Source organism: Aptenodytes patagonicus, chromosome Z (genome assembly GCF_965638725.1).
Source record: "Aptenodytes patagonicus chromosome Z, bAptPat1.pri.cur, whole genome shotgun sequence".
Taxonomy (NCBI): domain Eukaryota; kingdom Metazoa; phylum Chordata; class Aves; order Sphenisciformes; family Spheniscidae; genus Aptenodytes; species Aptenodytes patagonicus.
In genome coordinates this window covers 65,551,511-65,567,447 of record NC_134982.1, presented here as the reverse complement: position 1 = coordinate 65,567,447, position 15,937 = coordinate 65,551,511, and the positions used below count along the sequence as shown (strand labels likewise).

At 39.2% G+C, this 15,937-nt stretch overlaps 1 protein-coding gene across 3 annotated transcripts in view; it reads left to right on the top strand.

Annotated features, from left to right (window-relative positions):
* EPB41L4A (erythrocyte membrane protein band 4.1 like 4A) overlaps nt 1-15,937 on the top strand; it is a 138,883-nt gene that overhangs the window by 84,480 nt on the left and 38,466 nt on the right. For all 3 annotated transcript variants that reach the window (XM_076361779.1, XM_076361777.1, XM_076361776.1), the window contains exons 10-12: nt 7,956-8,047; nt 9,001-9,078; nt 12,917-13,029. In XM_076361779.1, coding sequence (XP_076217894.1) covers nt 7,956-8,047; nt 9,001-9,078; nt 12,917-13,029 — 283 coding nt within the window. The remainder of the gene's footprint in view (nt 1-7,955; nt 8,048-9,000; nt 9,079-12,916; nt 13,030-15,937) is intronic.

Genomic DNA, 15,937 nt, shown 5'->3' with positions numbered 1-15,937 from the left:
CGTCCGTGACTTATCCTGACATGTGAGACGAATGACCTGGACCAGCTGACAGAAACTCTTTTTCAGTGGTGTTAATCATTGAATCAGTATTTCATTGTCCCCTGAGTAGACCCATGCTGTGAATTCTGAGCTAGAAACACATTAGGTTTTCTGTGAAACCGCTAAGTATGAAGTTAGCACAAAATTAGGAACCCTTCCTCTGTGAGGACTGCACAGAAGGATTCCCTGAACATGACAAACAATCACAAAGAATTTTTGAAGATGAGAAAAGTGTATTTTCGTGCAGTTTCCTTTAAGAAAACCGAGAGATCCATCTGATGCCTGTGCACAATTCCTGGTAGCATAGATGTCTGTTGAGCAACCTTGCTGGAAACGATCCAGCAATACAGGTGGCTGCCAAGGGCCCTCTCCCCCGCTCCCGATGCAGCAAAATGGAGCCTAATCACAATGGATGCACTATGTGGAAGTGGATAATCAAAGGGGTGCACAGCACACCTCCTGTGCTTTCCCCATGTGAGGAACATGGCTTGCTTCTTAGATTTCTCTCTCAACTAAGGACATGAAACAAAATAGAGAAAAACATGCTTTGATAGATTGTGTAGGCTGGGAACATAAATGTAATAATATGCAGGAGTGAGAATTGTGGAGCTTTTTTGCCTGTAGGTACCAAGTACTCCTGTGCTCTTCCCCACAACCCCATACTGTTTTCTGTAACAGCACCTTTAACTTTGGTTGCACTGTGTCTGAACATGCAAGTGAATGATTTCACTCCTTCACAGAGTTTGTGCGAAGCTTCTGTACTTCTTACTTTTCATGTTTCTCTTTCACCAAACAGAAAATGTTGAGTGTGCAAAACACTTGCTTTCATTATTTTTTGTAAGAGAAGGGTCTTTCGGAAGTCTGAAATTTTTGTTTCGAGAGATTTTGAAATTTGCGTTCTTTCAAGTCAGAACAAACCCCCAAACTGTGCAATTAAAAATGATTTACACATTTTCAAGACATGCTTTCTTCTACAGTCTTGCTTAGTCAGATGAAGAGGCCCAGCTCAGCTGAATTCATAAGGTGAAGTTGGTAAAGACTGTTTTCAGGAGCAATACCAACCACTGATGCATGCTAGAGGAACTTTAGGGCAATTCCAAAGCAAATATACTCCCCATTCTGGTGGCTGAAACTTGTCTAAATACAAGATTTTTGTGTTCTTTTAAACAGTCTCAGAAAACCCTGGAAATATGCTTTATCTTTTTTAATCTGCTTTTTGTAAGTGTCAGAAGTCTGAAAAGTAATTACATTAATAAGGTGGTTCAGCTGTACCCTTTCTTGCCCTGTCACACACTATATTCCATCTTGAGTTACAAGTTCTAGGCAGGAGCTTTTAATTTGATTCGTTCCTCCCACAGTTTCTTGGGAAGATTAAACAGGGTTTGAAGAGATGTTCTTCCCATTCTAAAGTCGAGTTTAGCTTAGATTTCCATTCCAGACAAAAATAGCATTTTGATCTTTATTATGGCTTAAGAATTACAAATGACTGTTGTATCATTTGCACTTGCACCTACTTAAGCCAGAGTGGTAGTGGGGGATGGAGGTGAGCAAGCACAGTGGTGTTAATACATCATATAGAACTGTTTTGGCTTGTTTCAGTTGATTGGGGGTTTCCTTGCCTTTTCTTAACCACTTTCTGAGCCATCGTAGAAGGATTGTAAGATTGGTTCAAGGCTTGATAGCAAAATCTTAAGTAATGAACATTTTTGAAGGAGAACTGGGATTAAAATTCCTGCATAAACTTAAATTCATTGCCACTAAGGTGTTACTGTCGGCTTTTTTTGGTAAGTTCTTCTTTAGTCTTTTTTTTAATTGGTGTAATATGAGGCTGAGATATGTTTGTTTCAATCTTGACATGCTTTATGCAAACTGGCACAGCATTATTAATTTTAATTCCTGACTTGTATAATGTTCTTAAAGATTGACCTTGTGTAACCAGTAATAATACATTGCCTGTTACATAAGCTATGATTGGTATGCATTATGTAAATATATAAAGACAGAATATTTCCTATTGGAGTTAACAGTTGATAGTATCCAGGTATGTGCCTAACCTGGCAAAGAATAATGTTGGGAAGCAGTAGCTTCAGAGCTAGTGTTAATATTTCTTTTACATGTACACGCACGTGTGTTACATGTACATGCAGCGTGCTCTGTAATGGGGCAAGATCCTTCCTTATGCTATATTAAATATTCAGTGTGACTAGGAAGAGTGGTGTGTGTGCTGGCAGGGTTCATACTGTGGTTTTGGGTTTGAATTTTTCTTCTTCTTCATTTTTTGAGCCTGGATTGGTGGGAACCAATATGTGTCTTGTCATAAATTATAGCAGCTAAAGCCTGCTCTGAATCATAGGTTTTCAAAACATTTTTTATCTGTGAATGGGTGCAGCGCTCCATGGAACGGGTGTAAGTCTACTGAGAGTAGCCCTCTTATCTTTGAAGTAATTCATGAACTTCACAAAGAAGGGATCTTCTGGCCCCCAGAGGGAAGAACTGTCATTTTAAGTGTGTGTCTTCTCTTCCCGGCGGACTTGAGCTTGCCCTACCTGGGCACTTAGCTGGGCGCAAAGCAGCTCTGAGCTTGAAAGTTGTGTAATCATGCTGGCGTGGCAGAGCAAGCTGGGAGCTGTTTGCAAAGGGCAGCGTGGGCACTCCTGAACTAGTGTGTCAGCTCTAACAGTTCCAGAGGCATTTTGTGGTTAGGTAGAGCAATGACCCCTCTGACTTGTCTCCTTTGAAGGCATTAATAACATGCTTTCAGTCTTTCAGTAAAGTGTGGGGGGTTATGGTGGAGCACTGTACCAATTACCAACTGTTTAGTGAAGATCTCAAAGGCCCTGCCAGATCAGTCTTCTGGCTGATTTGAGAGGCAGCATAAAACAGATAAGGGCTGTGGCTACATGTTTGAGTGCCCATCTGTTTATAAGCTCGTAGTATGGTCAAGCTATCTGCATTCCCTGTGCTAGTCTGTCTCTCCTCCCATGGGTAAAAATCGTGGTGAGGCTATGGCAGTATGAGCTTTAGCATGTTTTGGAGACTGCAGGACAAGCTTTTAAAGCATTTAAAAGGAGAGGAATATTTTATGTTTGTCCTCACAGTTTTTTAGTGTCTTGCCTTTCTCAGGATTAGGAGAAGATAGTCAAAGAGCTCAACAACTAGGTACTGCTGCAGGGGTACGCCTGTCCTTTTGCAGCCTCTGGCCACGTGGTCCGGCCGTCTCCCTTGCTGGTGCAATTCACAGATGTGATCAAAATAACTGGTTTTCTGCTTGTTTGGTGAGCACAGCTGGCTTCCTGAAAGAATAGACAAACACCAAAGCTGGTTCAAAGGAGAGGGGACATTTTCAGAGTCTGCACATGACCAGAACCGCTCTGGAAGCAGTAAGCCATCATGGTTTACAATGCTTCACCTTTAATACACTGGGCACTCTGAAAGCAACAGGATGAGTAGCAGGGAGTCACTTGTGAGGCACCAAACAACACTGAATGAGTTTGGAATTGTCATTTCTGATAAATCATTAGTAAAAGCACAATAGGTCTTTGTTTCTTTTGGTTCAGATAGATGAGAATAATAAGAAAAAACCCCAGCTAACTCTCACTACCTGTAAGAAATTACAATTGTTCAAAATGCTAAAAATATTGCCTTTTATTGGAAAAAAAAGTTCATGATGTTAACAGGTAAGGACATCCTTGCTTTACCTATACAAATCAGTTTATTCCCTTAGGGGAGAAAGATTAAAACTGAAAGATACTACTGCCTTCAGTACTGCTTAATTTTTATATATGCATTTATAAATTCTGAGGGTAATCACAGTACTCTTGCAAGCCTTAAAAAGTCTTAAAAAGTAAATGGAAGAAGTCCTAAACCTAGATACGCTGTATACAGTGTCATATTGGCCTTAGTTGCAGTACGTTACTGAATCCTTCACAGAAAAGGTGAAAAATGGTAAAAGGATTATGAATTGTCTCCTCTGTGTTGGTGAAAGACCTTGGAGATGAATGTTTTAGGCTTTCTTTCTTTCTCTTTAGTAAAATTTAACTGTGCTATTTGACTTATTACAAGCATCCATTCTGAGGCAATAGTTTTCAGACGTGCTGTTCCTTCAAATTCAAATAAGTAAACCTCAGTGTGTTATCAGAAAGCTTGCTGGTCCATCCCCTGATTTTTAGGCAGTTGTTTCATTTTCTAGGTCTGAATTCCATAACATGTTGATAAATTGGATCTATAAGGCTATGCTGTTTTTTCCTGAGTGCCTTTGATTGCTGCATACTAAGTATAGATGTTTCAGCATGCAGTTAACCATCAAATATTTTTCTTACCAGCTGACAGGAGCTTTCTTCCACCTTAGAAAATAATGCCTTCAAATGATGGAATCAGTAATGTTTGCTGGTCAGATCTTTCAGTCATATGGCAATGTAGCTATACTACTCTGTAGCTATACATGTCCCTCTTTTAGTCACTTACTGATTTTCATGTGTTATGTGCCATTTGTTCTGTATATAGGAAAATTCTAAAACTTTAGCTTAATAAAGAAGAAAAAATGGACAAGTAGAACCTTTTCCCTGATGGGAATCTTTCCCTGAATTCCACTGGCATTCAAACTGGGCTAATAATAAGATATGGCAGAAATACCTTGCTTTAAAAAGTCTCTTTAAAAAAAGCCAAAACACCCATGGCTTCTCTCCTCCCCGCTCTTCCCCCAACCCACAAACTATCTCCTCTGAGATTATGTAGTTAAATAAATTTAAGTGCAGCAGAGAGTTCTTTGCCTAAAAGTAAAATTTAGGAGTGGACAAAGAAGGAGCAAGAGCCTGCATATTAAAAGTGAGTCATTGAGTTCTTTCCTAACAGAAGTTAAATTGACTCATCATATTCCATAAAGTTTGCAATACCACAGGCCTGATCTGATATTATTCTTTAAAAGTGCACTGGTGACTATAGTTGTGTGGGTTTATATGAAATCACATCAGATGACAGTCTGATCTAGAAATTGTAATGTAAATTAAATCATAAAATCTGAAGCTACCTTTCTGTTATGTGTAAAATAAGTGAATGAAAAGTACCCCTTGACATGTCTTCTTTAAAACTTTAAAAATGTAAAAATCCAGCATGATCTTTCAGTGGGTAGACTCTTGTTTCTGGTTGCCAGTGGAGCAAGAGCAATATGGTTACTCTTGAAAATTCTAGTATAAATAGATTTTTCTCCTTGACAATCTTCAAGATTCTCCAGGAAGCTTTTTTTTTCTTTTTTCCCCTAGTTACGTAGATTTTTTTTCTGTTTTAGAAGAGCTTCAGTTTTTAAGTTTCTGGTTTTACTTTTTATAAATTAAACTTACTTTTGCTACAAGTTAAAACCCGTGTGAATCCTGCAGAGAGATGAAGCTCCCTATCAAGCTTGAAATTGTATTTTAAGTAACTGTAGGAATATAGTTATGGGACTGCCTACTATATAATCACTTTATGCTATGCATAGCAATCTCAGCTAAATCCTAGTTTTCAGTATTCTCAGAGGCCGTATGTCTTACTGTACTCCTCCTTCTTGCTGTGATGCTCTGGAGAGCAAATTGTGCTTTTGAGAGAAGACTAGAGGATGATTTTCATTCCTTGGATATTCCATGGGAGTATTCCAGCCAGCCATTAAACTAACTAAAATAATCCATGGGAGAAAATAAGCTCATGTGTATGTCTCCATTTTTTTTTTTTCCTTGTTGGGGATTGAAGTCTCAATTATTCTAACCACAGGTGCAAAGTTCTTTCATTTTTACTGTTACAATTGTTTCAAGGTAGAGGAAAGGCTGCTTGAGCAGGTAATTTGTGATTTTGTGAGGCTGCGTGACAGCCGTTAATAGAGATATAATTGGTTTTTGTTAGAGGTGAAATTTTGAATTCTAGAGAACATACTGAATTAGTTCACAGTTTGCAAGGTGCTTGCAGGTCACCATACCTCATTAAATGAAGAGTGGGAGAAACTTGTCAGAACTCTTGCCATACCTACGTATGCATGGCACTGCAGAAGTATAACTAACGCAAGGGCATCCATTTCCTAAAATCAGTTGCCGAAAGTGGTATGAATCATATCCTCTTTGTAATTCACATATCGGGGAAATGGTTTTAGGACTCAGTTTTATTACAGATGGTATCATACCACGCTGAGGATTTACACTGAAGTCATTGGGACTACTCATTCTTTGTGCAAATCACACATACAAAACTGAGCACTTAAGTTTACTGAGTGACAGATATATGAAAGTGTATTTTATGTGAACATATTTGAATGTTTAGCTCGTTGGTAACAAGCAGTGTGATGTTGCTTCTTCTTGTCTGTTGAAGTATTTTATATTTCTATATTTTGTGTATGTGTGACTTCTCTGTCATCTCATGAGGTTTAATAAGGCCAAGTGCAAGGTCCTGCACCTGGGTTGGGGCAAGCCCCGGAATCAATACAGGCTGGGGGATGAAGGGATTGAGAGCAGCCCTGCCGAGAAGGACTTGGGGATCCTGGTGGATGAAAAGCTGGACATGAGCCAGCAATGTGCGCTCGCAGCCCAGAAGGCCAACCGTATCCTGGGCTGCATCAAAAGCAGCGTGGCCAGCAGGTCGAGGGAGGGGATTCTGCCCCTCTACTCCGCTCTGGTGAGACCCCACCTGGAGTACTGCATCCAGCTCTGGAGCCCTCAGCATAAGAAAGACACGGACCTGTTGGAGCGGGTCCAGAAGAGGGCCACGAAAATGATCAGAGGGATGGAACACCTCTGCTATGAGGAAAGGCTGAGAGAGTTGGGGTTGTTCAGCCTAGAGAAGAGAAGGCTTCGGGGAGACCTTCTTGCAGCCTATCAGTACTTAAAGGGGGCTTATAAGAAAGATGGTGGCAAACTTTTTAGCAGGGCCTGTTGCGACAGGACAAGGGGGAATGGCTTTAAACTAAAGGGGGTTAGATTGAGACTAGAGATAAGGAAGAAATTTTTTACACTGAGGGTGGTGAAACACTGGCACAGGTTGCCCAGAGAGGTGGTGGATGCCCCATCCCTGGAAACATTCAAGGTCAGGTTGGACGGGGCTCTGAGCAAGCTGGTCTAGTTGAAGATGTCCCTGCCCACGGCAGGGGGGTTGGACTAGATGACCTTTAGAGGTCCCTTCCAACACAGGGATTCTATGATTCTGTGATCCCTCCCTGCCTTTTTCTCATGTCTATTGTACTGACTGCCAATTTCCAGTGATTAGGTTTTAAGCTTTGAATATTCTTTTTTGTTGTCTTCCTTAAGAGATTTTAAGGTGGATTTTATGGCTTTTGCCTTTGACCTTTTTTCTTGTATTTTGAATTATTCTGAAGTTAGCTAATTTTTTTTTTAATCTTTCCTTCCTCTCATCTTTTTTATTTCCAGTTTTACCTTGGTTCTTCTCTACTTGTATGTTTTGTGCATTTTCTCTCTGTGTTGTTGCTTCATATTAGTTTATCACAAATCTTGAGTTTCTTTCTTTCACTTATTCTTGCCTTTTTGTATACCGTTAAACAGAGCCTTGGGAATATGTTTTTGCTTGACATCTGAGGTGCAGTTTCAGAAAACATCAGAAACATACTATTTGAAAAAAACCTTGTGCTTTTTAATTAGGAAAAAACCTCATATCTACGAACAAGAATGAAGGAACAGAAGTGTTTCAATAGTCTTCTTTTCTGTTTTTCTGTACCTAAGGAATTGATTCTTTAAATAATTATTTTCAGGCAATGAGAAAACAAAAAGAAAACCTCTTTTAAATGAAGAATTCTACAGAATTATAGAACCTGCTTTTCTTCATACTGATGTCTTTTCTTATGTGCATTGATACGAGATGGTTGGTTCTTGTGTTCAGTAAATGAAGACTCACTTCACTGGCAGAATCCCTCATAACAATATTGATTTGTTTTGTTTTGTTTTCAGTGCAATGAAACTTCCTTCTTTTTTGAAGCACGTAACAAGATCACATGCAAACATCTGTGGAAATGCTGTGTAGAACATCATACATTTTTCAGGTGAGTGATGCAGAAGTTGTGGTTTCATTTAACAAAGGAGGAAGACTTGAGTAAGAACGTTGTTATACCTACAGAGTGGTGTAACACAGGCTTGCTGCCTGGAAACATATTTTTGCTCTTGGTTATAGAATGCTCTTAAAAGGGGATGCCTTCCATTTTCTTACAATGATGTGAAACAATAATTTTAAAATTGGGTAGTTCGGTGGTTTCTTTTGTCTTAGAATTCTTTTTGAAACAGTATCGCAGGTTGCATAAAGTAGGCTTTAACAGAAGTATCCGCAAATGCATATGGCAGGATTTAAGCTGCCATATAAATTTTTAGGTATTTAACCATCAAATTTTTTGTAGCAGCCTTGACTTGAGTGAGGCCTTTGGATTTCAGACATTACTATTTCCTACAATGCACAGAAATTTTGTTTTTTGGTAGAAAGACTCATTGAATTTCCATAATGTTTTGCGTACTTATTGAAGTGTATAAAATGTTTCCAATATTACACATCTCAAAACACTTTCTTTTATTGTTGCAAAAACACGAACAGAAATGTGCAATGGTGTCTAGCTAGGAACTGGTTGATGAGATGCTTAGGGCTGGCTTTAGCAGTGCTGTAAATGAGTAAGCTCAGAATCCCTCCTGTAGTCTCATTACTGTGGCATGATGTTTTTGCCTGCTCCTGTGAAATATTAAGCGAAAGGTTGTTGCCAACTGTTGTTGCCAGCAGTTTACAGTAGAGCCTGAAATAAAGAGGTGTGTAGTGAAAAGAGGAGGGCATAAACATACGGCTTTGTGGAGCTCTCAACCCTGTAAGAGTCTGCCTGGAGGTAGGGATGAAGAGGAGCTAGCAGAAAATTTTTTTTTTTGGAACCTAAAGTTTGTATTTCTCTTTTCTTGGGAAGGGGACTATGTTACTATCTATGTAACTTATTCTGTTGTTTTTTTTTTTCAAACTACATAGAGTGCCAGAGAATGAATCAAACTCTCTGTCAAGAAAATTCAGCAAGTTTGGATCCATAGGTTATAAACATCGGTACAGGTGAATTTATTTCATTGTTTAAACTGCAGTTAATTCCTTCTTCATTCCTTCTTTTCTTCCAATGGAAGAAAAACCTCACACAGACTATGACTCAGAGCAGTTCTGCTGACAAAGCATGAATCAGGGCCATTTTAACATACTCCCCTTGGGAGTCTGGCAGTTTTGGGACAAATGTGAGTTACTTCTCATGCTCCAGATCCCCAGAGTTGGCTAGGGCCTGCTGTAGCCCGTAGTGAAAGTGAGAGCAGCCTTGGCAATGCTTTAAGTCAAAATCTCCTTAGAAGTCCTGAAATTATGTTCATGTCCTAAAGGTTTTTTCCTGACAACTGGGGAATACCAGAACAAGGAGGCATGTTGGCTGCCGCCTTTCTTCTGGAAATTAACAAAGGGCTGGTGCAAAGAAGTGTATAAAGTCTGTAACTGTGATGTCCTTCTTTACAGCTGCAATTGAGCTATGTCAAGGGCTCTTGATCCGAATGGTTATGTCTAATTCTGTAGCAGTACTGCTGGTACAGTGCTGTTGATTTAAGAATAAAAATGAGGGCAGATCTGAAGGGAGATGGGGGTATCTTTTCTAACTGGAATAGCTGGCAAAATTGGATAAGCATTCAAGGCTGCAAGCCTTGAAAGATGCAGTAAACTTCAGACTAAGGGTGTATAGGGAGCACTTAGTCTCAATTTTAGCCTGAGTTAACCAAGCAGACAGTGTGAATAAAGGGCAGTTAATACCGTGATACAGAGGAAGATGTGGCAGGGAGAGTGGGTTTAAGATCCTCTAGCTGCTCTGCCACAAAGGACTAGCAGAATATAGGATGTAGTTAAGATTGTAAGATGTCAGAAACCCAATAGTTTTTACTGACTTTTATTGAGACTTTATGTTTTTAAGTCTGTTGAAATGACAGGGTCTTTGTCTAGTGAGTAAGGCGCTTGATTTGGCAATTGGCGACCACTGTTTTAAATCCAATTCTGTCACATTGGCTGAGCAATTTTGAGCCAAATAATTCATGGTCTGGTTGAGTCGCATATTCAGTGAACCTGAAAGGGAGGGTGGAAAGCAGCAAATCAAAACCACATCTGAAAGCCAGGACCCTTTCTTTTTCCATTTTCTTTTTCCCTGCTGGTCAACTGGGGATAAAAACAGTTTTCATCTTTTGTAGTTATTTTGAAGCTGCTAGGTGAAAAGGCCCTATTTACTATAATGGCAAGATTTTTTTTTCCCATGGCCTGCAAATATACCAGGTTTGTTTAGGTTTATTTTTGGCTTGTCTGTCTGTCTCTCCTTCCTGTCTGTATTTCCACCATCACACAAGAAATACATGGATCATAATGGGTAAGGCTGACAATCATTAGTTAGGAAGTTCTTTGTCACTGCCTCTTAGGAAGACTTTTCTGAAAACAAGAAAACCATGGCCCCCAATTTCTCCAGCAGCTCCTGGATTGGAGTTAGTATCTGTGGTAGGTACTAATAACAGCGTGTAATAGTAGCTCTATTACCCTTGTCATCAGCCAATCAGAATTCATTGTCAACTGTCTGTTACCCTTGGATGTAAGATCTTGCTTGTAAGGAAGGTGTTACTGATGGAGAGATGACTATGCCACTGCTGAGCCTGAGCTCATGTGACTGAATGTCAACCGTCTCCAGCCAGGATCACTGGTGTGTTTCTGTCCCATCTTCTTCAGCGTATTTCATAATAATACAGATTATCGGGGTTATTACATTATCAGGCATGATCCAGCTTCTTACTGTAGATAATAGAGGAATGAATGTACTGTTTCTAGTTGGATCCTGACCCATATAACCCCATCTGTGAAACTGAACAGGAGTTCAGTGGATTCCTGCCAGACTACTGCGGATGAGAGTTTCCTCTGTTGGACCATTTCAGCAGATCGGAGCAGGGCATTGGTGCTGGGGAGGAGAAAGTTTTGTACTTACCAGGACCTTCCAATCAATTTTAAAAAAATACCATGAAGCGGTTAACTACATTTGAGTTATTCCTGCTGGTGGTGCATTTAAGCTCATCTTCCTTTCAAGGAAGTTGAAGTTTCAAGGGTGATCTGTGATATGAATTGCCATGTTGGGATGACAGTCATTACTGACAGCTGTGTTTATAATGTTAGTTTTGTCTAGAACACATTAAAGTATGTATTTCCCTTCTAGCATGAAGTGTTCCCTGTTTTGCTGCAGGGATTCTTGAGGACTCTCTCTGACCTGAGTGGATGTTCTAGTAAATGTGGGTTGTGACATCTAGTTGCACCATATTGATTATACAGCGTTAATGATAAATAGTGATAATCAATTGGTGTTTGACATGTTAACTCTCGTCTTGGAATTCAGCACTAATTTTCATGTGCTTTGAGAATCTTTTCTTTGCTTATCCATCAGCTTTGATTGTCTTCCCTCTTTACCTTTGGTCCCTGTTGTAGCACCGAAAGAAGTGACAGTGTTGCGTATCTGTACACATCATTAGCTCAAAGCAGAAACCATAATCCCACCATTTGACTGTGTATGTAAGGGGACCATAATATTATCTTTTGGCTTTTTTTCCCCCCCTTTTTTTTTTTAATCTTCTAGGTACTTCTCGTTAGGTGGCAGACAGTTTTCAGGAAAGCAATTTCCTTGTCTTAAGATCAGATGCTTTGGTTAATACATGGAGGTGTTAGTGTGAGTGGAAGGTCTTATCCCCAGATGTTTTGTTAAAACCGCTTCTGGAATTTGCAAGACTGGTATGCTTGCTGAACTTAAAAGTTGAATAGAAGTGTTTTCTGGCTAACTTGGGAGCAAAAAACCCATTAAACTGAATATCAAAAACCAGCATTACTGTGATGTACTCTTAGAATTTGAGGTTTTTTTGTCCTTTAATTCTTTTAAAATTTTGAGAAGATAAAAATTCTGCAGTGCTGACTACCCCTGTGGGGCTATCGGTGAAAATACAATCATCCTAGTGGAGTCTATTCACATAACTCAGAAAATCTACATATGTAATGCCTATATAGTTGCTTGGCCCTTGCTAGTATGATACCTGTTTACTTCTAAGTCATTGAGCTGCAGGTGTTTATGCAACTGGGAGTTAATACTAACAATTACTTCTCTTGTGTAGTAAGTTTCCAGAAGCAAACATGGAGTTTTGGGGAGGAATATGAGGCCTGTTTTACATTTTTGTTATGAACGCTTTATTCTGCTTAGTCACATGGAGAGGAACATTAAAACGAGCAGAAAAGAATTTATTTAAACTTAATAACTTATTTAAATTTTGCGATGAAGAAGAGCCTTACTGTAAACGGGAGTCAGGGCTTCTACTCAATTTATTATCATTTGGGCCTGTGCTGATGAGACTACTTTATTACAGTTTGCTTTGCATGGGGTTTTCCATGCCCTTTACGTTGTCATTCCACATGGCAGAGAAGTAGCCCCTTACTGACTGGAACTGAACAATGTTAAATATGTGTTTTCCTGAGATAAAAACTTACAGAAAGAATTGAGGAAGTAATCAAATTAATTAAGAAAGTCTTCTGTTAGAATATTCGAGGTTACAAAAGGTCGCACTATCTTAGCCTCTTCCTCATAAACCAGCATTTTGTTTTAGTTGTGTAGCTCCTCCTGAAAATACCCAGTATAGAAGAGATTGGCACAATCTGTTTATGATTCTGCCAGTGACTGATTCAAAACAAAAGTCAGGGTAGTGCTGCTCTGCAGGAGAACCAGAGCTGGGATGAGAAGTAAATAGCTAACAAAACATGCTGCCCATGCTGCACTGTGCGGTTTTTTTCAATCTAAAGATCCTCTGTTTCTTTGATCATTTTTCCAAGTGTTTTCCCATGGTTTTGTTGTGTTTTCAAGTGGCCGGACATCTTTGCAAATGACCAGAGACCCTTCTGTGCAGCTCCCGCGGCCCGACCAGTGCATTGAAAGAAGCCGCAGCAAGACTTACCCCAAAAGAGCACAACAGACCGGTAAGTCCTTCTCTCCTGGGCTGTGGAGAGATGTCTTCTTTGGTCTTTGGTTCATTTCGTTTTCAAGAGGGGACTCAGAACTGCTGCAGTGTCCTCAAGGATCTCTCAGAATGGATTCTCTCTTTTGCCTTAGGTCAGTATTTATACCTAACCTTAACTGGATCTAAAAACTCCGGCTTTGTGGATAAAAGTAAAAGAGGTGGTATGGATTAAACATGATAAAACCCCATGTTTGTAAGTCTAATGTAAAGTATGAAAGGGAAGTTTGAAAACAGGCCGTGAGAACATGTTTTTTTTAGGAGTCCTGTCTCTCACTAAAGAATTTTATACCTGTGTGTCTTGGTTGATATCCCATTGTTCCAGCTGCTTGACCCAAGGTGTCTCTTGTACATCCTCTTCCCAGTTCAAGGGCAGTATCCCTTTATTTTGATATTAGGTGGAACAGAAGTTAGTGCCATGCCCTCTGCAATTTTAACATGCTTCAGATGTGTGAGCTGGAAATCTATTCTGCCTGCTGAAGATGTCAGGGGAAGCTGGAAGTTTTTACAGGTGTTAGAGGAAACGTGTAAGATTAAGCACAGATCACAGGAGTCATGCCCAGAATAATGGCTGTTTCCTGAAATTTAGTAATAGAGGCAAAAAGCTTTTCTAATGTCAAGCTCCAGTTCTACATGTGATTATGCGTGTATGCTTAGCTTCATCTATGACAGCAGTCACGCAGATTTCAGTCGAACTCGTGCATGGAGTTAAGTATACATGTATGTGTGTTAGCAATTTGAGAAAAAACTTGTCTGGGCTTTAAAATGTAAGTAAGATTTCTCTTTATCATGGGTTACGACAGCATTATAAACTTTTGAGAGTCCACATTTTTAAAAAGAGAGCTGGTATATACATCTGGAAACCTCCCATGTTTATTCTGGATGCTGTCTCTTGACTCAGAAACAAATCTGGTGTGTTCTCCCTTTTAGCTGCAGTGGGTCTTGAAGTGCAGTGTAATTAAAAGTATTGCCATTGGAAAATACAAGCAGTTTACAGCAGATTTTTTTTTTTAATTTTGTTTTTTTTAGGTAAGTGTAAGAAGAGAAGGATTGCTTTGCTTTCTGATTATGATATCTTTTTCTTGTGTCTGCAGTTGTCAATGGGTGCCTAAGAGGACAAGAAGCTGTTCACCCTTGAACCTAATAGTGACTTAGACTTTTGTTCAGCTGGGCTGTCCCATTCTTAGGGTGGCAGTTCAAGATGAACAGCATTTCCCACTCATTAGTCCCCTGTCCAGTTGTGCAGAAAGTTGTGTGGCTATTCAGAGGTAAACTTTTCAGCCAAAACTCAGCCCTTAGTTGAAAATAATGTTTGCCATAGCACAGGCAGTGAAAGTCAGTCTATATTGTTGCAAGGGTGTGCGTGTTGTGATTGTTGATTTTTTTTCGTCTCTTTGACTGGACTTGTGAGGAAAACTGAAACCTTCCCATGGCGCATTCTGCTGATGTAATGTGATGTAGAATTCTGTGGGCAATGTGTGTTTGTTGTTTCGGTGGATTTAAATACTTTGTTTTACTTTAAAATAAAAAGGCTGCTTTTTCACCATCTTACTCATATGTATTTGTATAATCTGTATCCCCCATCTGGGTTGTTTTGCTTTTAATTCAACTTAATTGATAACCCACATGTTCCAAGTGTGCAGTCATTTTCCACTGGGGTGGGTATATTAACTCAAATGATTTTTAAATTAAATGAATTTGTTTCATTTCCCACTTCAAATATGGGCTAAAGGAAGAGAGCTATGTCATTCAAATTCCATCTTTCCCTATAAATGAGCATATTTTTTACTTTTTTTTTTTCATTTTGTATTTGGGTATTCACAATGATAGACATCTAGTACTCTTTCTCCATTTGAATGGGCTTTCAGATGCTGAAGGCAGACTAAGCTACTTCTCCATGTGTCAGACACCATGTGACAGCCTGTTGCATGTCACTAGGATAAATCCACCTCTTTTCACCTAAACCGGCTCTTGGATGTAGCAAAGTCCATTTCATAAAATAAATCAAGTCTGTTTGATATATTTTAAGCATCACTTGTTTAAAAATACTAATCCAATTTAGGTTTTACTTTTATAGAATAATTTTTATCTTGGAAATGAGCCTGGTGGTGTAAACAGTCTTATGAGTTACTTAAAACTTTCCCTGGCTGAAATATTTGAGAGAATAATATGACATTTCTTCTTGAAATAAATATTCCTTTTGCATAATGAGATTATGCCGATGGTTATCATTGATAGCTAGTCCTTTGTTCTTAATTTAGTGTTTCTAGTATGGTGTAATAAGATTAAGTATGCCTTGTTCAACATTTCAAACAGGGCAATTTTAGTTTGCATGTATTACATATTTCTTAAGGTGTTTTCTGCCAAATGCCAGTTAAATTAGGATCCAGCTGGACATGGCTTATAATTTAGCTTTTTGGAATGAAAATCAGAGTTCCATTTATTCTCCCAAAACCCAGTAGCAACTTACAAATAGTTTTTATGCAGTATCTTCCTTCCACCTTCTCCAAGTTCAACATCTTTCCTCACCTGCTGCTTTACTTTTTTCCTTTTCTTAAGATCGCAAAGTTAAGCGCATGAAAAGCTTCCTTCCTGCAGCCAGTTCAATTAACCATTCTGGTTTTGTTTTGTTTTGTTTTGTTTTATCTGTTGGTGCCAGTTGTGGTACCAGCCACAGCAGTGGTTTTGGGGGCAATTAGATGAACCAGTAGCTACAAATGCATGGCTGTAGCATGTGCAGTCTGCACTGCCTCCATTGTAGAGGTGTGTGTGAAGTGCTAAAGCCTCTAACCTCTGGTATCTCATTAAAATGTTTTCCCTTGTTCCTTCTTTTTGTATACATGTTCTGTTGTTATTCACAGTTACATAGT